Genomic DNA, 21,964 nt, shown 5'->3' on the forward strand with positions numbered 1-21,964 from the left:
TTCAGTGGCAGAGCGTAGTGTAGGGAAGAGAGTGAAGACCCGGACCATAGAGGTTAAGTTTATCAAACTGAAGTCAAGCTCAGTAAACTGAAAACAGGTCCCAGGAAATTCTTAATTGCATTTAGACTGTGCTGTGGATTTTTCAATGTCTATCATGATTAATTCAAATGTTAAGATTAGAAATAAATGACACCTTTGGTGCAGTTATAAGGCAGTCATTGCTGCAAATGGAGTTACATAGAAACACTTTTTGTGTGTTTATAAAGTTCATCCTGCAGGGTTACTGGACACCAGTATTTCTGTTGGATAGATATTGCACTTTACATTAAATCCATGAAGAAGAGCTGCAGTTAAAGGTCATACACTGGAGTTTAGAGTGAACATCTTCTACCAATTATAATTAGACTGGTGGGAAGTCTCCTTGACACCACACTGACCAGAGCCCCCGTCTAAGAGATTTGAACTTGCTGTAGAGCAGTGAGTGAGGAAACTCGGCCGTCCATACTCGTCATTCCTGCCTGTCAACAGTGAAGTTAACTACAGTCACTACTTCACACAAGTTCAGCCTCTGATTAGTAAGAACATACCTGTTTATATGTGTGTGTGCAATGTTTCCATGACGGCGAGAAGGGTGGTGAATTACACGCAACGATGCTGCACACACACACATCAAACACACGCACTATACTGGCATGTCATGTCAATCACACCTTCCACCTTGCACACACACACACACACACACACACACACACACACACACACACACACACACACACACACACACGTCTGTCACAAATATCTTCATGGGGTTTTAGCATACTTAAAGGTGCTATAACAGAACAGAACATACTTCAACTTCTTATGCAACCTACAAGTCCATCATGGCTGACGTCAGAGAGAGCCAGGTGGGCCCCTGTTAAAAAACACACGCGCGCACACACACACACACACACACACACACACACACACAGCTCCTCTGTACAGTCAGTCATCATTTAAAACCACACCCACATTATATATAAACAGTTGTGATTGGTCCAACCCTAATTGGGCTACTTAATCAATGAATTGGATGTAAAATTGATTAGAAACATTTCCCTGTGCTTCTTATCCTGTAAAATGTGGTTTTGTGATGTTTTTGCATGTTGCACAGATTGTATTAATTTACTCAGTGATTACTTTTATTTCTGTAATGATGAAAAAAAAAAACACAAAGATAAGACCCAGTTTTCTTTGTTTAACCTTCATAGTGGCAAGTAATTGAGAAACAAAGGTTCAATAATGAAGTGCCGGAAAATCTGTCGGTTGGAAAAAGCAACCCTTGGTAGGGTTTGAGCAGGATGTCCCTGCGGGTCTGGAGGGTCCAGCTGGCTGAGTCGCTGATATGAGAGACTCTGATACACCATGTGGTTATGGTCAGGAATGCAGCGTCAACTGGTATCAGATCACTGCCGCTCTCACCCTAACCCTGTCCAAATGTACACACCCACACACACACACACACACACTTACAGCTGCACGTTGATGTGGTCAAATATAGCATTGTGGCACTGTGTGTGGTTCTGTGTGTGTGGGTGAATGTCTCATTGTTGAGGGTTGGGGATCAAAAGTCAACAAGGAAGTGGGGGTTGTTAGTTTCAAGACTCATTTTTGTAAATATGTACCTGAAGTATAAAGTCAGTGCTCAAAAAGCAGAATTCAATCCAATCAATTCAACATTTATATTAGTCACTAACACAATCATGTATACAATGTTCAGTGAAAAACTTTGGAAATAACACGTTTATTAACATGAAAAAAATGAAAAATCTATAAGAACATGACAAAAAAAAAACAACAGAAAAAAGAATGTTAGCTCACACAGGCATGCACACACACACACACACACACACACACACACACACACACAAACATCCTGCCTAGTAATTACTGAGGCGTCAGTCCTGCTGTGTTACAGCTCCTACGCCATAGGAAAATGGGAGGATGGCACTTTGATCACCCCATGAGAGGACCTCAACTGATAAAAGAAAAAGAGAAAATATAGCTAAACCAAACATAGTGAAAGACAAGACTCTTTATTTTCTACATCAATATGATCATCATTCTTATCTTTTTTATTTTTCTGACTGTTTTGGCTATAGTTTGGGGAATATTTGCTGAAGTAGATCAGAGATGAGTGTGACTGGGCCTTTTCCCTTTGAATGTAACTAGAACCAGTTTAAGAGTACAATAACTTATCATACAAGTGTGTTATCTGCCAATATACTCATCATAATCCCCAAATCATAGAATACCAACCCTCTGAGCACGTTTGTCATATTGTTGGATCTTTGTGTCCCTCTTGAAGCCTTTCAGTGGGTCTTCATCGGGCACAACTTAAGAAGTGCTGTCAGGAAGAAAGTTGTGTTTTATGTGACAGGAAATAGGAGCGGAAACGGGGAAACGCAGCAAGGAGGGAAGGGATCACAAAAGGAGACGAAGTGTGTAAAAATGACATGTGGGTTCACTCATGTAGGACGCAGCAGGGGGCGAGTTTGTTAGAGAGACTCACAATAATGTAACCTTTGGATGCTGCTTATATACACACTATAGACCAATAACCATTTAAACACCTTTATAATGAAAGTAAATGAACAGGTTCATTCTCTAATTATGCATCATGAGCCTTCTCTGTGTGTGTGTGTGTATGTGTGTTGATGACAGCCTCCTCCCTGTTTCTTTCCATGTCGTAGTTCGCCCTCTACCTGTTTGTAACTCTAGCTCAGTTTATGTGCGGTTTAGTGTGAATGTGTTGTCAACTGTTTGTTTGTCTTTAAATATAATGAGTCCTTTCATGTGCATGCCTATACCTACCCCACCAGCCATCTGCACACACATAACACTTGAAGATAAACACATACACACACTCAAACACAGCATTTCAGGTGCTGATGACGCATATGAACGTATTAGACAAACAATGAAATGTCTATGGCAAACTTGTAGCCAAACAGTTTTTCATGGTCACATCCGCAGAGCAACATTTGGACTTTTGTGTGTAATCGTCTCGTGACTGTAACGCGGAGTCCCAATGTCCACAATGAAGGACTCACTGATTAAGAGGCACAGAAGTGTGTGAGTTTAATGCTGTACCCATGTTTAATTGTACAGTGCAATGAGGGCTCTGATGCTGATTTTTTGATGGCGCCAAATTGAACACTCTCTGGAGAGGACAAAATAAATTCCCAAAGAATTCACAGTAATGCCGTTCTGACTGTTGATAATTTATCTAAAACACATAAACACTGTAATGGACTGTTTCCCCCTAAGACATTAGGGCTCATCTCGTTTCCAGACAATTTGTCATGTCATGGTCGTGTGTCCCATCCTCACACACTGCATGCCTGACACCATTAAAGGACGTGGAGGTTCAGTGATCAGAAGTAGATTTGGATTTCGACCTATGTCTGATTCTAAGACTTCATTTTTGCTCTGTTTTAATTTCTACTACTGTACGTCTTGAGAGAAAGATCTAGATCTGATTTAGCTACTGAATGCTCCACTATGTTCCCTGCCTTGTAGCAAACTTTGTCTTTCTAGTCTTCAGTGCTGGATAGGAGTTTTGATGAGATAAGACAATCAGCAATGTCACAATGTAAGGTTTTTAAAATCAAAAGGCATAGACTGTAATTGGACATAGTTGATTTAAAAGTGATTTAAACCAGTTTTCTTTCTAGTGGCCAGCAGGGGGAGACTCCACTTGTTTAAAAAAAAAAAAACATTTAACCCATTTGTGACATCATGGCTGCTTCACCCACTTCTTATATACCGTCTATACTCTAATGCACGCATGCACCATGCAGCTGTCTTCAGTTCTTGTGGATTTATGCCTTTTTTTTTAATCTAAATCCTTCGTTGATGTGGGTGTTTTTATTTTTGGAAAGGCTTGACTCTGCTTTCACAATAAACCTAATTAAATACTTGCATAAATAGTTTAAAATTCCGGCTTGAAATTAATACAGTCAAGGGATCAAATCTTCATAAACAGCATCATCGGTGCCAAATGAGATAAACTGACCTGACCTGTGATTTTTTTCCTGAAGTCTTCTAAAAACATGTGCAAACAATGGATGGACATTCATGCAATTGGAACTTTATACATAAAGTTTTATCTCAAGTCTGCTCAAAGGTTCGGGCTAAAACTGAGGCAACTTAAGTGTCAAAATCTTCAGAGTAAGTAATTACTTAGACACAGTTCTGCTGCCAGTGAGCGAGAGAAAACAGAACCCCTCTTTGTCGCTGCCTCTCTTCCTCCCCTTGTGCTGACTCTTCTTCTTTGTGTCCCTATCTGTTTCTCCTCATCTGCTTTTCTGCTCTCTTCCCACTCCCTCACCCTAAATGGCAGTTACACAAAAGCCAAACAGAAAGATGATGCCCTCAGGCGAGAGCAGAAGCCGTGGAAAAATTCAGAAAAAAAAAAAAGTCAGTGAAGCAGTGAGAGGGACGGACAGAGAGATGTAGAGACAGAGAGACGGACGGTTAAAATAAGACATTAAAAGAAAAGCAGAGCTCCACGCCTAGTTAGGCTTCCTTTCCTATTGGCTGACAGGCAACCAATCAAACTCCAGGGGTGGAGCACTTCCTGTTTATGTGAGGGGGGGCCTCCCATGTGGTTTAGTGTATGTTATGATTATTTGAACTTCACAGAGTAATGATATGCACTTTTTACAACCATTTTATAAATATTGGTGACACGTGCACACCTGCACATGTGCATGTTCCTGCACATGTGCATATTCCTGTGTGTGAGTTATACAGGTATACATGAATGTGCTTTGTGTATGTGTGTGAGGCTCCTGTGGGTATGTGTACATTTTGTACCCTGGACCTCAGCCCATGCAGGGCTGTGGATAAGTGAATTTCAGGAATGCAGGGTTTTACAAGGACTCTGACTTTCTAGGAAGAGTTTTACATATATAAATACCATCCACAAAGAAAAACTGAACAAAGGGGAGGTGCTTTTTATAGAAGTGCATTTTTACCTACTCAATACTGTTTAGCGAGTTGTATTATTACTGTATATTATTCTGATTTTGGACAGACATTCATGGCCCCAGAGGGATGTACTCTTTGGACTTTGGTGTCTCTGTGACTTTTCTTGAAAGTCCAACATTAGTTGACATTTCTGTGTTATACAGAAATGTCCCATTATATTATATGGGACATTATATAATATCTATAAAAGTATAAAAGTTGGTACAGATATGCAGAGTGTTCAGAGGATGGACCCTGTTCCTCTAGCATCTTGAGCAGATTGGAGTTTTCACTCGACCTGGGAAACTCGATCTACAAGATAAACTGACACTAAACTTTGTACAGATATTCATGGCCATGAGGCCTGCTGACCTAATGCTCCTGTGAGAAGATTTTCTCACAGGAGCATTAGGATTAGGAGATTATTTTTTTTTGGGTGGGGGGGTGTCATTGAAAAGACTGAAGTTAATACTGATGCCTCTATATGACCTACAAAAGCAAACAAGAGCATCAGAGAGAAGATAGTTTTTTTCTCATTTATGATTCATCCCTGCTGCTGAGTAGGAGTCAGACACGCTGCGGAAACAGCCTTTTTTTAAAAATGTTTAAACTTCTCTTACATTAACAGATACAAGATCAGCAAAGAAATGAATAGTCCCGCCTTGTCTACAGGGGTCGCCAAAATCGACACAATTTGAAATTTGTCACAGGAGCTTTGGACAGCTTCATAGTGAGAAATGATCCAAACTATTGGGCTGATTGCCATAAAATTTGGCAAAACAATGTGTGTGGTTCTCAGGATCAATTTGAACTACTGTTCCATAGACTTATCATTTAACACCATCGTTAAATCAAAATGCTTAAAATTGGCTAATTAGCCAATATTAGCATGCAAGGGCTCTAAAACAGTAGATGATAAATATTATTCCTGCTATCAATCAATGTCATCCAGGCTTTAAGGTCAATGCTTTTGTACATATAATTGAAATTGGCAGGATAAATGTTTGATCTGATTTCATGGTATCATAGTTTGTGCATCAGCATGATTTAAAAATCTGACATGAACCTTTAAGTTGAAAACAATAGAGAAGTTACTGGTCCTCCTCAATGAGGCGTTTGTATATTTGAAACATTTCAGTGTGGGTTTGTCTTATTGTTTCTAGACATAGCCAGCTGCGTTAAGAAAATATTGAACATTTTCCAAATAATAAATCTCTGTTCCTCAAAATTGGGTCAGATTCCAACTATCTGACCTACTTTCTCATGGAGCATACACCACTATACATTGTTGGCAGGCCTTTAGTGGCAGCTACTCCTGAAAACTCTTTAAATGTATATGGAATAAACATGATGGTCCTTGGCAGATACAATATTTTTAATCTTACAGAAATTTGCAACAAAAATACAGTTTTATGGTAGTTTTATGGACTGCTGCCCTCAGGGACAAACCTCCAAATCTGACTATGAGACTGGACGACATCCAGCAAGCCCAGAGTAGTGAGACATCATATGTGTGTTTAACCCCTAAAAGCAAAACCGGCTGCTGAATGATTGAAAGTCATGACAGACGAGCTGAGAAAATGAGCGAGAAACTGTTTCTCATTTTTCAAAAGCGGAAACTTAGCAACGTAGTTAAATGGTTGTAAATCAAAGCCTCTCGAGGGTTAAATGTGTGTAACCTTTCTGACCTGCTGCTACCATCCAGTCTGCTGCTGTAAATAATGATCCAACACTGCCCTAACCTGTCCTGGGAAACAAAGGGTCAAATACTAATTCATGCACATATTTGAATAAATCAAGATAAGTGTATATTAAGCGTCTTAGTCAGAACATTGAAAGAGACATTACCCTAAGTGAACACACATGGCTTCTTAAAAGTTATTCAGGCTGTTCCAATGTTTTGCTTGTGATGTGTGTGTATGAGTGTGTGTATATGTGTGTGTTTTGGCCGCCTGCCCAAGGCCGATGTTGATAAAGTGTGACCACATGAGCTCCCAGTAGAGAAAGAGATGGAGAAAGGCCAGTGTATATGTATGTTTTCTCTCCCTCTCTCCCTCTCTCCCTGTCTGTATATATCTGAGGCAGCTTTTTTTCTGTATTACTTCCTCACCTCCCTTTTCTCCCTCGCACACACTCGGAAAAACACACAGAGAGCCGTGGTTCATGTGTTCATAGTGTTCCGAGTCTTCGATTTCTAGGAATTGCTTCATACTTTCTTGGAAATTAACCCCATGTGGATCAAAGTGTACCGTAACACAGCCTGAAACAAGATACGTATATTGCTGTGATGGGGATCGCAGCATCACGGCAGGTAAATGTTGCCCACCGATAGATGTCGTATTCAAATTAAACATTTGGATTAACGTTGAGGTGCGCTTTATCTTTAAATATCACAAAAAAAACATACTTTTCCTCTTACGCAGAGAACCAGCCTGTTTTGGTTTTTGGTTTGCGGCGCTCCAAGAGTCCAAAACCTACATCCAAAAATGTCAAGATTTTGTTCCAAAAATCAAGGCAGAGTTATGATAAGACAACGACCTCATATGAACACATTCATTGAGGACTGTTTTTTTTTTTTTTTTTTTTTTGCACCTGCCAAATCGCTGACGCCAGAGGAAGAGAGAGAGAGGTGGATGTAAACACACTGGCTATGCTGCACTGTAATTTTGTGGTGCTATTTGTTATCGCTGTTGGTGAGCTAGTTGCAAGTTTGCAATAGCTCGCATTGTCAGAGAATGAGAAGGAAACAAAAACGCAAAAACCTCAACCCCGAACTCGTTAACATTCATCACAGTGTTGTGTCTTGTCTTGAAGTACTAGAATCCATTTGAACAAAGACAAAAGTCATCCTGAAGGAAATTAAGAAGAGAGGATGATCCCCCATATTCCCTCGTGTCCACACTCCAGAACAATCACTATGCAAAGAGGAAGTGTTGTGTAATGGTTACTTTTGATTTTTTCTTTATTCTATAAAGGTGTTGGTCTCAGGCCAAACATTCTCACACTGGACAGATGTTGTGGGGTGGAATTAAAGGTGCTGAATGATTCAACATGCACTTAATTGGAAGCATATACTTTAGCCTTTGCACTCCTCACATTTTTGGATAATGACGAAAAACTCAGTACTTATATTCAATCTAACACACCTTTTGAGAGTTTCATGTGACAAGGCTATCTAACTCTATACAGTAAGAAAAAAAAGGATTCAGCCTTGGTCAGCCATTGGTTCAGGAACTGTTGTTTTGAAGTTTTGAGTTTTTACATTTTAGTCGTCGCAGTTTTGTTGAAACCAGAATTTACCATATTTGGACAAAAGTACTGAAAATCTAGAGATTCATACTAGCTCAGTATATTCCTAACAATCTGCTTATCTCACTTATAGCTTTCACGCCATAAAAAAATGTATAACTTGAGGTATCAATATATAAGAGTAAGTTATAAAAAACATAATCCTTCTAAAGATGTCTTCATTGGGGAAATGATGATGATGATTTCAGGATGATTAGTAAAATAGGTTTTAACCACAAAATTAAACTTTGAAATACAAAAACAATGCTATAGGTACAGACTCTTGAATGCATTACTGTCTATAAGAGGCAGTAAACAAAGTGTTCATAATTTACAGTACCATGCACAGTGTGGACGTTCTGTTTAGTTTGGAGCAGCAGAGCACATTGCCGCAGAGTGAGGTCATGCAGCACATTGTGTATTTAGTGCGCACTGGAATGACTTCATATATGTGATCTATGTCTTCCTTAAACATTTTTCTGTTTCTGTACAGCCCCAAGACAAAACAAAACAAAACGACTGCTTAGATTCAAACTAACAGCCTCCGGTAAAACGATCCATTTGTGGGCAGGATACTTACATCTATAGCTCTGTGTTTAATCACGCAATAAGTGAATCTGCAGTCTGTGCACTACAGCAGAACAATAATTAGATCTAGAAAATGTTAGATCCTGACAGGTGGTATGAGTCATAGATTAAGGCTTTATGTAATGATGTTAAAGGTTGCACACTCACACACACACACACTCACACACACACACACTCACACACACACTCACACACACACACACACACACACACACACACACACACACACACACACACACACACACACACACACACACACGCACACACACAGCTGCAAAAATTGCAAACAAAAATAAATACAATTTTATGAAATGATTGTCTCAAGGAAATAAATAATTCCTTCATAACACACAAGCGCACAAATAAGTAATGGGCAACAAATTGTTCAAACTCTTTATCCTCCTTCAAACAAATATTTTCAACCTCTGGACAATCAGCTGTAAATACAGAGCCCTGATGATGAAAGAAATACAAGCAAAAAATGTTGCTTGTGTTGCGAAATTTTCAAGCTGCAAACATTAGGAGCACCGCTTATCTTTTCCTATTTCTCCTGGAAAACAGTGGAAAGGCTCCTGAGACACAACTAGGCGGGATGAAACACTTCATTACAATCTTGCATGTCATGTTCAATCACTTAGCTTCGACAAAAGTTAGACTAATGTGTTTTAGTGTCAGATAAAATCAGTGTCTTGTTGACATGGACAGTGAGTCTGTCATTAATCAAATTTCTGGCCTGGATTTAGGTTGAGGGGAAAAAAAATCAAACAATGAACACATTTCATCACATGAGAGTGACTTTTTTTTTTTGCAGTATCCTGAATTATTAGTCCTGATCTTTGCTGCCCTCTTTTGGTCACTTTCATCTGACTTCAGACCTTTGCAGTCTACCTTTTTTCTTCTCAAACCTTTCTAAGGACCAGCTGAACATTACTGGTTGGAACATGTTTTTATTTTTTTCTTTGCTGTTGGATCAAGTTTATTATGCAGCTGCAGTGACAACAAGGAGTGCAGTCTTTCCAGGTTGTCATAGAGTTCAATTGTTGGGGAGTCTCACATGAAGAGACCGCTATGCAAACAGCACTTTCTAGGCAGAGCAGGATACAAGCGTCTGTGTAATACAGAAACCAAGCGCTGCAGTGATTGCAATCAATTTATATTATCCCTTATCTCCAGGTCACCAGCACCTCATTATAGAGAGTACAGGCTTTAATGCATGTAGGGAACAAACTAAATGAAAAATGAATCCATGTTGTGTGATGTACAGTGTTTTGGTCGTGTTCACACAACTACGGTTTAATTGTGCTTTTCATTTATGGCTAAATTAATGGGAATTGAATGTGTGATGTACATGGACACAATATCTCCTAAAAACATGGACACTCCTACTGATGAAATATGGTAGCTGAAACAGGGAGTACATTGTAGGCTATTGTTTGTATATCGTTGTACTCATGCATTTTTTAATGCAAGACAATTAGACAGAACACTTACAAAACAACACAGGGTGGATTTTTGGTACGTGAAGCGTTTGAATCTGATGTTTTGGTGCACTGGCTTTGTTTCTTTTGTGATTTTTTGTTTTTGATGAAGGTGACTTGACTGTATCGTCTATTGAATGTTTGGTTAGTCTTACCAGTTACAGAGTTAAAAAACTATACTCTCAACATTGTGGATGAAAAAATGTTGATAGTAAAGGTTTAAAGTGACTTTCTGTATTCTAATTAAATGTTTTTTTTGGCAGTAGCACTAAAGTTAAGGGTGAAATATTGGTGTAGGAAACATCACTTGAAATCTAAAATCTGTATCTTTCAGGGAGGTTCACCCTCGAACCTGAACATGAACCTGTATGCCACCAAGAAGACAGCAGCTGAGGGCATGTTGGACATCGCTTTGTTCCTGGCCAACATCACACACATGAAGACAGTCATCGAACAGGGTGCTGGATACAGGTACAGTGTGTGTGTGTGTGTGTTTGAGTGTGTAAGTGTGTGTGTGAGGGATTCAAAACCTTTCTTTTAACGTAATCTTTCAGGGTTTACCGTCCCAAATTTTCCCACTTACTTATTGCAGAATCTTTTTCTTCCTCCTCCTCAGGTACTACGCTGCCGTCCTGACGCTCATCTCCTTCTCTCTGGCGCTCCAGATAGTAGCAGGAGTCCTCATCATCGTCATCGGTGAGCCAATCACAACACAGCAATACCTCCACCCATACCTACAAACACAGCCTCCATGTTTTTAACAATCATATTAACACACTAACACACTGATGCATTGATTAGTCGTGGAAATACAAGCAGTGCAGGTTGAAGTGCGTTCACTTTTCAAGGATTTTTTTAATTAGCAGATAGAAAACTTTGAAGCAAATGAAACATTATAAAACAAATTTGAATGTAAAAAAAAAAAAAAGGAGCCAAATGGAAGTAAAGAGTTTTCTGCAACTTCTGTGTGGTTTGTTATTTTTTGTTGTTGGTGTCTTTGGTGTGTGTGTGTGTGTGTGTGTGTGTGTGTGTGTGTGTGTGTGTGTGTGTGTGTGTGTGTGTGTGTGTAATTGTTGCAGCTCGGCGAGACCTTAACGAAGAAGCCAACCAAAAGCGCCTGAACAGCCTGAACAACTACACAACCATCATCATCTTCCTCATCTTTGTAACCAACATCTTCATCTCCGTCTTTGGGATGGAGCGCACGGGCCTTTTTGCCAGGATGCATTTCTGACTTTGTCATGTAGGGGGTGACTCTAACACTCGGGTCTTTTTGTAAAGAAAGGAAGAAGGACACAAACACACACACACAAACATAAACACAGGAGTGTAAATTCTTATTCTACTTAAAGTACTAATCAACTACAGTATTACTGCACTCCAATGTCTTTATAAAACTTAAGTATGAGTGGACTTAGCCATGGCAAGGGACCAACTAGATGTGTGTGTGTGTGTCTGTGTCTCTGTTTGTGTGTGTGTTCATGTTGACTGTGTTTGTGTGATGTGTATGTATGTGTGTATGTGCAGCTAGATGTGAGCTGACCCTCCTCACCTCTTATCAGCGCTTGTTAAACTTCCTGAACAATCTGACCACCGGCCTCATCTTCCTCACGCTCATCGTCAACGTCATCAAATCCGCCTTCGGCACACAACGCAGCTGCTTCCTGCGATGGCTGCTGCAGCGATTTATTCTATGAACACACCTTTCGCTAACACATTCGTGCATTATTATAGGTATATTCAAATACAATTACGGGGCAAACACACACATGTTTTAGGGTGCTTTTTGTCGAATTTGTTTGTGAAAATTAGTGGAAAGCTGCATGTGCCGCTAAACTGTTATACTTAGCATAGCCACCAGAGGGCGCCAAACCTTAGTTTTCAAAATTCAGCTTAAACCTTTATCCATTTTTTTAATGGTGATGAAAATATGCTGTTTACTAATTTACCAAAAACAAAAGAAGTTTGCTTTATCAGATAAAGGCTAAGTGAGGATGAAACTTTCAGTGCTGTGTATCTGACATATTAATATAAACGTAAATGTTAGTAGGACAACCAGTTAGCTTAGCATGGTACTAACACTGAAAGCACAGGTAGCAGGTAGCTAGTTTGCTTAGAAGACAAATAAAGAATAAAAGATTGGTACTGCTGTCATGAAAGAGGGTAGGAGGTAGAAGATGTTCTGGCCTGGCTCTATCCAAACACAACAAAATCTATACCAGCACCCTGACACATCACTGCATTTTCTTCCTGCTAGGCTAATCTTCTGCTGGTACCAGAAAAATGTCTACTTCTTTAAGACGCTTCAGCTAACTAGCCGCTAAATAGCAGCCTAATATCAAATGCACGTTATTGCAATAAATCTAGTAGATAACTTCAAAGACTTGTTTTAAATAATCTATCAAACTGTTTTCCTTTTTTTTAATTGAAGTGCTGTGATTGACATGTGTCACAGATTATCACTCACAACTCTTGCATATATTGCCTCCACTCCACAAGCAAAAAACAGGTATAAATAGCCAAAGAATGAAGGAAGCTTTAAATCCCAACAAGTTTCACAATGACACAACATCAGAATAGTATCAGTATTGTGATATTAGTATTATTATTGTCTACTAGAGGTTGTATGTTGCACCCAGAGTCTAACTGTAAGTTGGATCTTTGTTGCTCAGGGGCAGCAATAAATGTGTTCAGTGAGAGGATTCGATCTCTTATATGGATTTTATTAAAGTCAAATTAAATGTATTATGTGACATTAAGGTCAGAATATCACAGAGGCTGGAGGGCGAGTGGCTGAACGGCTGTTTGAATGGGCAAAATGAGAGTGTATGTCTGCGTGAGTGTGCATGCATCAACTGTAAATGAGAGTTTGTGTGTGTGTGTGTTTGAAATGTTTGATATTGTGTGTTTGTGTGTGTTTGTGTGCATGTGTGTGTGTGTGTGTGGTTATTGCAGCCCGCAGGGACCTGAACGTGGTGTCCAATCAGAAACGACTTGACTACCTGAACAACCTGGCCACAGGGGTCATCTTCGCCACCACAGTGATCAACTTCTTCATCAGCTTCTTCGGATCCAAGAGGACCGGTTTCTTCCGCTGGCTGCTGGCTCGACTGCACTTCTGACACACACGCACACACACAGACACACACACACACAGACACACACACACACACACACACACACACACACACACACACACACACAGAGCAGAAACCCATTACACAATATCATCCATGCAAACACTTACATTTGTAAATTTAAAGTTAACTAAGCATACAATGAGCGTGCACACAGACATCCATTTTTTACAGAGATGAGACAACCTGTTCACGTGTGTCAAACATCACATCTTTTTTTTTTATTCTGCCTTTGAAAAGTGTTTCACCATGTCATCTAACTAACGTATTTTCATTTTAACCGGCTGAATTTCCATGTAAATATTTATAACTTCATTTGGTCTAATAATGTGCCCCAAAAAAATTGTGTGTATTCCATAATGTGTATTTCCATCTGTTTTACACTTGTGTCTTTTGTATTTTAAATTGTAAAAACTTGATAAATCATGATAATTCGTCCAAGTAGCAGACAAAAAAGAGTCAAATGAACAAGAGACATCCTTCTAATGTACATGGAAGCAGAATAAATATATTAATTTAAGATGAATCAATGACATGCCTATTGTGTTTCTTTTCTGCTGTTTGATTTATTGCAAAGTAACATGTCAGTCGTATCACAAACCTAAAAGTGTGTGTGCAAGTATATATCCCTGTATGAAGCAGCTTCTGCCCTTGAATGTGTCTGTCTGTTCATCTTAAGAGAATCCAAATGTTCTTTATCCTTAAGATAAACTCTGTGAGAGTCAGAGCCAAGTGTGGTTTGAACCCTCTCTTTCTCTACTCTGTGTGTGTTTGTGTGTGTGCATGTGTGTGTGTGTGTGTGTGTGTTTGTCTCACAGGCCGGCGGGATTTGAATAACCCCACCCTGCAGAAACGTCTGGATTACCTGAACAACGTAACCACCATCATAGTCTTCATCACCTCAGCCCTCAACTTCTTCATCAGTACCTTTGCCATGCAGAACGGATACCTGCGATGGGTTATGATGCGGATTCACTAAAACACACACAGAGACACACACACACACACACACACACACACACTGCTAAACAGACACACTAACCATTACACTCATACATACATATAATTAACTTTTAAATAACCAATAACCAGCCTCAAAAATCATGTGGAAAATTCACTTTTTTCAGTTTATTCCATAAAGTTTAAAGCTCCTGTGAGGAGTTAGTAGCTGGTTATGAAACAGACTTAAATTAAAACAGTGACCTACAAAAGCAAGCAAGACTGCAAGACTGTCAAAGAGAAAATAGATTATTTCTATTTGGTTCTTATTTTACACGCTTTAACAAAGTGGCCTTGTATATGTACAGTACATGTATGGGAGAATGTAATGTTGACTTGTAGCTCCTCATTTTCTATTTTGTAACTCAATGGTGACATCCTGTGTCTAATAAAAAGTCAGGATAGTCAAAGCATCCCTCATATAACACCAGCTTCATGTAAACTAACAGCTGCATTATCCAGTTATAAACACAAATAAAGAAAGTACTGATTTAAAATGTTTTGTGCTTTATTAATTAACATGGAGACATGTGTTTGCTCCGTCACAGTTTGGTCAAAGATCTGCTTGTTACTTTATATTTGTTTCAGCTGTAAGCCATTGGAACCTTTATGGCTTAACAGGTTTTGTAAGTTGTATTATTTCAGATCGATTATGTATCCGTGCATGCTCTGTATATGCACTCTCTGCCCTTTTAATTTAGATTTTATTTTGTGTCTTTTTCCACACCCTAAAAATGACACATCCAAGAAAAAGAAAAAAGCAAAACATAACAAACAAAAGAAGAGACTGAGCGGCTCTGGGCCCTTGCAGCTCTGGGCCCTTGCAGCTCTGTACACTCTGTCCTCAAACTCTCCAACACTGTGCACCTCCAACCTCCAACAACCTGCCAGGCTCTCAAGCCTCCTCTTATATAGGAGTTGGCACCTACCAAAAACGGGTTGGAAATCAATTTGCTCTCAGGAGAGTATTTCCTGTTCTACAAACAACACATATTATCTGCAATACGGCTAAAACCCATGTCAACATACATTTCCGTTAAGTAAATACTTAAACAGCCATTTTAATAACATATATAATCTCAACAACCTAAACATCCCTCCACCTCTACCAAACATGGCCCCTTCCACTTGGCCCACCCCCATATAAACCACAGGTAGACTTCAGCTCTGTTTGACAGTTCCTGGTTAGAAAGAGTGCAAGCAGGGCTGTGGAGCAACAGGAGACAAAGACATAATGTATGCTTAAAAATGAATACAATGTTTTAATGTTAAACATAGTTCATGTGTGTTTTCTTTTGCTTGAAAAAACAATGTTTGAAATTAATTGTGAATGAGTTTTATTCTTAGCATTTTCTCAGAAGTCATTCACACCAAGTACTAGTTGTTAAGCTAACCTAAACACAGGCCTCTCAGCCAGCTTGATGTAAACTCAAGAGTGTCTGTTTTAACATTAGCACATGCATGTGTGTGTATTACTTTAGAGGGCACAGGGTTGCCCCGTGATAGATACATTTACTCGATTACTGTATTTAAAAAGAACGTTACAAAACTTGTACTTTCATCAAAAACATTATCCACATATTCAGCTGTTTCACAGAAGAGAGAGAACAACAGTATGCGGGAAATGATTCATCCCGTAAAAGTTTCCAGAAAGAGGAGGGGAGAGGGAGGGGGGGGAGGGATCATGTGTTTTTCTCAAGAAATGAACCTCCACCCTAAAGAGAAACGTTCGTGTTTGTTTCCTGGCCGAAGACAACAGATAACACTCAGCAGCCAGTCGGTAAAGTACTTTTATTCCTTTTTTTGATTTATCCGAAATGTAAGAAGACATTGTCTGGTTCTCTTCTAGTCCTCTGATCTATGAAAAAACAAACACACACTTAGTCTGGTATTAATAACTCAAGGTACAGCTAAGGCCTTACATCACTCTATCGTTTATGGTTCACTTATTGGGAAATTATATAAAAAATGATTCAATAACTGCTTTATAATGAATTAAAGATACAATGTGTTGCACTCCAAACAAGTCTTGGTCGACCAATTTCTAACTGCCTTCCTTCATATACTACCAAGTGTTGTCATCATGTGCTAACTGCACATTGTGTTGAATGCTATTAGGTACAAATGGAGTTGTGAAATGGACACAGTTAGAAATTTGTAACAATTTAAAACTCATGTGAGGAACTTTCTGTTTGAGTCGACAGAAGTTTCCCCTGTGGACGCATCTCTTTGCTGATCTTGTCCTGTACATGTGTAGTGTTTTCTGAGCAAAACACAACTGTATCCATGTTGACTTTAAAGAGTCAAACATGTCACTCACCTTGAATCTTGGACATGTAAATCAAAAATGCTGTTTAGGCCGGGTGTTTTTAGTCGCCTTTAGTGACACGCATTAAAAATGAACAATTCAGAAATGTTCAGTCTACTTCACGAAGGTCTCATAAAGAGCCATGAGGAGTACGATTCTGTTTAAAAAAAACATCTCACAGGAGCTTTAAATCAAGTACAGCTTGAAAATATACCTCCTGAACAGCATATAATCAGTCAAAATGTAATTTGTCTGCTTGATTTACAAATTAAATTCTCTCCCCTCTAGACATGGCTTCAGCCAGCAGCCTCGCATTTGAAGAACAGCTCCTGTGTTCAATCTGTCTGCATGAGTTCACTGAGCCAGTCTCTACACCATGTGGACACAACTACTGCAAGGCTTGTATCACAGGATACTGGGCCAGCAATGACCTGACAGAGTGTCCCCTCTGTAAGAAACAATTTTACAATCGACCACAGCTTCAGGTCAACACAGAGTTCAGAGACATGGCTGAGCGTTTCAACAACATGAGACTGAGGGGTAAAGATAACACCCTCGCCAAACCAGGGGAAGTTCCCTGTGACATCTGCCCTTGGCCGAAGTTCAAGGCCCAGAAGACATGTCTGTTGTGTTTGTCCTCTTACTGCCAGTTTCATCTTGAGCTTCATCAGGGAGTCACAGCCCATATGAAGCACCAGCTGATCGACCCGGTGTCAAACCTGGGTGACAGGGTGTGTAAGAAGCACAACAAGGTGTTTGAGCTCTTCTGTCACAGGGACCAAGTGTGTGTTTGTTCCATGTGCTTGAAAGACGACCATGCCGTGCACAAAGCTGTCCCGTTAGAGCGTGAGATCGCAGAGAGGAAGGCCCATCTGGATGATGTTGCAGCAGAGATAAAGACGTTGGAAAACGTTAAATCCAGGAGCGTTGAAAAAGTCAAATGCAAAGAGGAACAGAGCAAGAAACAGTCACAGAAAGAGATGGACGACATTGATGAGGTTTTCACTGATCTGATTCTCTCTCTGCGAAGAAGACAGTTTGAGCTGGTTGAGTTGATCAAAGAGAAACAGGAAGAAGCAGAGAAGCAGGCTAAAGGCAACCTGACAAAGTTGAAGCAGGAAATCGCTCTGTTGAGGAAGAGAAGATTTGAAATAGAGGAGCTTTTACAAACAAAGGATGACCTCCAACTCCTGCAGAGCTGTCCTTCTCTGTACTTCCCTGTAGAACACGGCAACAAATTTGACCCCATCTGCCTCTTGAAGGCTTCATTATCGCTCCCAATCTCTGACATCAGTCGACAGAGTTACGCAGCGGTGGTAAGAAAAGCTGTGGCTCAGGTGGAGAAGTCATTTAGCAATGAGATGGAGACGCTTATACATGAGGTCAGGTTATCTGATGGCTCTGAAGTGATAGAGCCGTGTGGTGCCGCTGAAAAGCCAGTGTCGGATAGGTTCATTAAAGAAGTGTGGAATCCGCCTCAGGACAAGCTGATGATGATCCAACAGTGCAACGCAGTGGATGTGACTATGGATGCCTACACAGCCCATTCAAGTCTTGTGGTTTCAGGGAATGGAAAACAACTGAGAGCTCGTGATGGCCAATTGCATTTACATGCTTTATTTGGGCACAGATTTCGGTATTATAAATGTGTTCTTGGGGAAGATGGCTTTTCATCCGGAAGGTTCTATTTTGAGGTCAGGGTCCCGGGTTCTTGCTGCTGGATCTTGGGAGTGGTCAAAGAGTCCTTTGATAGGGAGTTGATGTATATCCCCGGCCCTGAGAAGGGTTATTGGACATTTGAAGGATTCAACACCCTGTTCCAGACAGTTGGTGTGTTTGTCGATCATGAAAAGGGAGAGGTCTCCTTCTACGACGTGGACACCAGGACACAGTTCTACTCCTACACAGGATGTAACTTCACAGAGACAACGCCAGCACTCAAAACGTTTCTCTATTCCATGGCTGGTACTCATGTAAGCAGCAGATTAAAGCTCTTTCCTTGTTTAGGTATTATAGGAGGGTTACCTAATGACGTACTTGAAATCATTCCTGTGACCCACTAAGTGAAGGTTTGAGAAGATCTGAAAACGCTTTGTCCTTCCAGAAGTCCAAAGCTGAACTTTTGTATGAGCCATTACCAAGTATCAATACATTCCAGCACAATTCCTTAAAGATAAAGGATACAAATGATTATGGACACCTTTAACAACAATATCCTGCTCATAATGGTCAGCTAAAAAATAATAGAACCACTGCCATGTGTTTTCATTTGTTTTGCTATTTCATTTCAAAGCTTTATCGAGCTGGGACGGCTTTGTTGAGCTGGGTTTCCTGGTCTAAAGGATTTGAATCATACATGAAAAAGTCTGTACCATATCAAGCTTTTCTAATGGGATGGAAACACCTCGATATAAGATGTTGGATTCAGTTTGTTGCTTCACATTGAGCTTTTCTGAGCTCTCATTTAATACTTCAGCGCTCTGTTATAGTATTCATGCACACATGTTTTAGTAATACAGTATATATATCCTGCAGCAAACAAGATAATCAAGAGTACACTAAATCTCAGTGTAATATTTATACATGTTTCTTAGCTCGTTGTTTCACAGCCGTAATGCACAAACAGTGATGCAGGAAACATAATTTACTTGACAGTTCATGTTCTTGTTCATGGCGTTAATTTGATCCTTTTCATATATTGCAAAACTTGTATATGACCAGAAGATGGCAGCATTGCTTAACAATATGTCGTTTTTTGGCTTGTATTTTGTTTTACATTTGTTGGTCTGTTAAAATATATTTACTTTTTCATGAATATTTTCATATTTTTTCAGTCTTCTTAGAGATTTTCTCTCATTTTACAGAACAAATGATTTTGTTATTACAAAGTCTGTGTAGCTTTAATATCGAAGTTGGCAGTGCAAAAAACCCTTCATTATCTGTCCTTATGCAAGTGCCTGTAACCTTTTTCATTAGTGACTTCTGTCAATATAAATATACAATTGAGTCCATATGATCTGTATTTGTTCTTCAAACAATTTCACTCTCTTTTTAGAATGGTTATACTTATTTGTGCTTATCTGCCATGATTCTAACAGAAGGGCATTTCAACTGCGAGTGTTTGTTAAACTGTATGCAACTCATGTAGATTATATAACACAAACAAATAAAAATGCATATCCATAAAACCATCTTCTCTGATATTTACAATAATTGGGTTACGTTGCGGAAAAAACAAGGGCACCTTCAGTGATTCTTTACAATTATAAACTACATAAAAGAAAAGTTTTCACTGATCAGTTTAGAGATGTTTCAGAAGAGAGCGCTGGTCCACCACACATGGAGTGTTTCTCTCAAGGGGAACTTTAGCCTGCTCTATTTATACCTCAGCTGTCTGACTGCATGGCGCCCAGGGAACTGTGACACTGTGTGTGTGTGTGTGTGTGTGTGTGTGTGTGTGATTGGTAATTGTCCATTGGAAAGATTTCTTTAGGATGATGTGTAAGAGAGGCAGACAGGGGAACGGACCTGGGAGGTCGGGTGAGCAGTTACAAAATATTCCACATATTCAGTCAAATATACAGTAAGGAGGTCATCCAGCAGACAGACATCGACTCTAACAAGCTATATGTCCAATCTATGGATGCAGCAAGAACTTGTATGCATCATTCCACAGAAATGAGGAATTCTCTCTACAGGAAAGTTAGGACATTTAGATGTTTTCATAATAGATGTAACATTACAACAAATTATAAAAATATGATACTGGCTTGAGGCTAAAAATGACTCAAAGGTAGTGAAATATTCACTTATGTTTAAGAAAAATCAAAAGATATCTGAATGATAACTTTGTACAACATTGTAACTGATGGATGCCAATGGTGTTGTTATTACTCTCCGAGCATAAATTCATAGACACAAACTGGAAGAGACAAATCAAGAAAGTGTTGATGTGAGCTGTAAAATATGTGTAAAACATTTGTTTGTGTTTCATGGTTGATTTAGGCTAAATTACTGGATCTCTCCGTGCTTCCGGTACTTGTACATAGCACATTTAATTCATGCCACTACTTTATAATTGTACTCCACGACATAGAGATAATACTTTTCACTATTTATTTAACAGATAGCTACGGAAGCGTATTGCATTCATGTGGGGAATTATTTATTTGCCTGGTTTCTTGTTATTACGAGATATTTATCTCGTATAACCAGATAAAGATCTTGTTATAACGAGAAAAGACACACATAACAAAGACTAAAAAGATACGAGAGGGTTAGTTTGAAGTTTGCATTGTGGCAGGCAGAGGAGGGGGGAAGTTCAAAAGGCAACAATGACCAGGGTTATTGATTTGATTGTGTTTTATTTCCATCTTGGTTTAAGGGATTGGGAAATATTATCATCTTTGAGTAATACAGATGGTATTCTCATGAGCTTGTCGACTCAGATGGAAAGCAAAGCACAGTCTGACCTACTTGACATAGCATTATTCTTCCAGGATCAGTTAAATAGATATGGTATGCTTCACCGATATAAAGTCATGCAATCTGAGTTGCATTCAAGCTGGCTAAGTGGTGTCTCAAGATACGCTTAAGCATTTACTGAAAATACTTTTACCCCATGAAAAACAACTGTGGGGCCGGAATCGCCTGCTGGTGTTTACACTGAAATGTTGTGATGAGCTGCCACTGGTGTACTGTACACTCCCATAAACAAACCCAAGCCTCCTCATCGCCACCACCCTAATGCTTTTCTCATTATTAGGAGATCTTTATCTCGTAATAACAAGATATTTATCTTGTAATAACAAGATCTTTATCTCGTAATAACAAGATATTTATCTCGTAATAACGAGATCTTTTCTCGTAATTACAAGATATTTTCTTGTTATAACCAGATATTTTCTCAAAATACAGATTTACAAGAGCTTTATCTTGTAATAACAAGAAACCAGGCAAAAAAAATTCCCCACATGAATGCAATACGCTTCCGTAGATAGCCTACTTATAAAGAATTTACACAAAAATATAGGACATCAAAAAGTCAAAAGTTTATGAATACCCAACATCAGCTCTACCTATACCAATTAAAAGTAATTCTGGGCCATATAACAATAGGCCCAGATAGCCTACAGCTATTATATGAATATAAA

The 21,964-nt window shown here is 39.3% G+C and overlaps 2 protein-coding genes across 5 annotated transcripts in view; both read left to right on the top strand.

The window, feature by feature from the left end:
• The window catches only part of LOC132956621 (ninjurin-2-like), a 29,395-nt gene extending 14,619 nt beyond the window's left edge, over positions 1-14,776 (top strand). The window contains exons 2-5 of one of the 4 annotated variants that reach the window (XM_061030174.1): positions 10,702-10,838; positions 10,984-11,063; positions 11,447-11,610; positions 13,323-13,461. In XM_061030174.1, the coding sequence (XP_060886157.1) occupies positions 10,702-10,838; positions 10,984-11,063; positions 11,447-11,601 (372 nt within the window). In that variant the 3' untranslated portion in view covers positions 11,602-11,610; positions 13,323-13,461. Of the gene's footprint in view, positions 1-10,701; positions 10,839-10,983; positions 11,064-11,446; positions 11,611-11,894; positions 12,019-13,322; positions 14,031-14,322 lie in introns of those variants that run through there. The other 3 variants (XM_061030175.1, XM_061030173.1, XM_061030172.1) reach the window with 3 other exon arrangements.
• A 1,431-nt stretch (positions 14,777-16,207) lies between these two features.
• LOC132956644 (E3 ubiquitin-protein ligase TRIM39-like) lies at positions 16,208-20,027 on the top strand. Its single transcript, XM_061030219.1, has 2 exons — positions 16,208-16,283; positions 17,100-20,027. The coding sequence occupies exon 2, from the start codon at positions 17,102-17,104 to the stop codon at positions 18,872-18,874; it is 1,773 nt and encodes a 590-aa protein (XP_060886202.1). The 5' UTR covers positions 16,208-16,283; positions 17,100-17,101; the 3' UTR covers positions 18,875-20,027.
• The last annotated feature ends 1,937 nt before the right edge of the window (positions 20,028-21,964 follow it).

This window comes from Labrus mixtus, chromosome 22, assembly GCF_963584025.1.
Source record: "Labrus mixtus chromosome 22, fLabMix1.1, whole genome shotgun sequence".
Taxonomy (NCBI): Eukaryota; Metazoa; Chordata; class Actinopteri; order Labriformes; family Labridae; genus Labrus; species Labrus mixtus.

Coding starts and splice junctions, on each gene's coding strand:
- LOC132956644 (XM_061030219.1), top strand. CDS start 17,102: ATGGCTTCAGCCAGCAGCCTCGCATTTGAAGAACAGCTCCTGTGTTCA.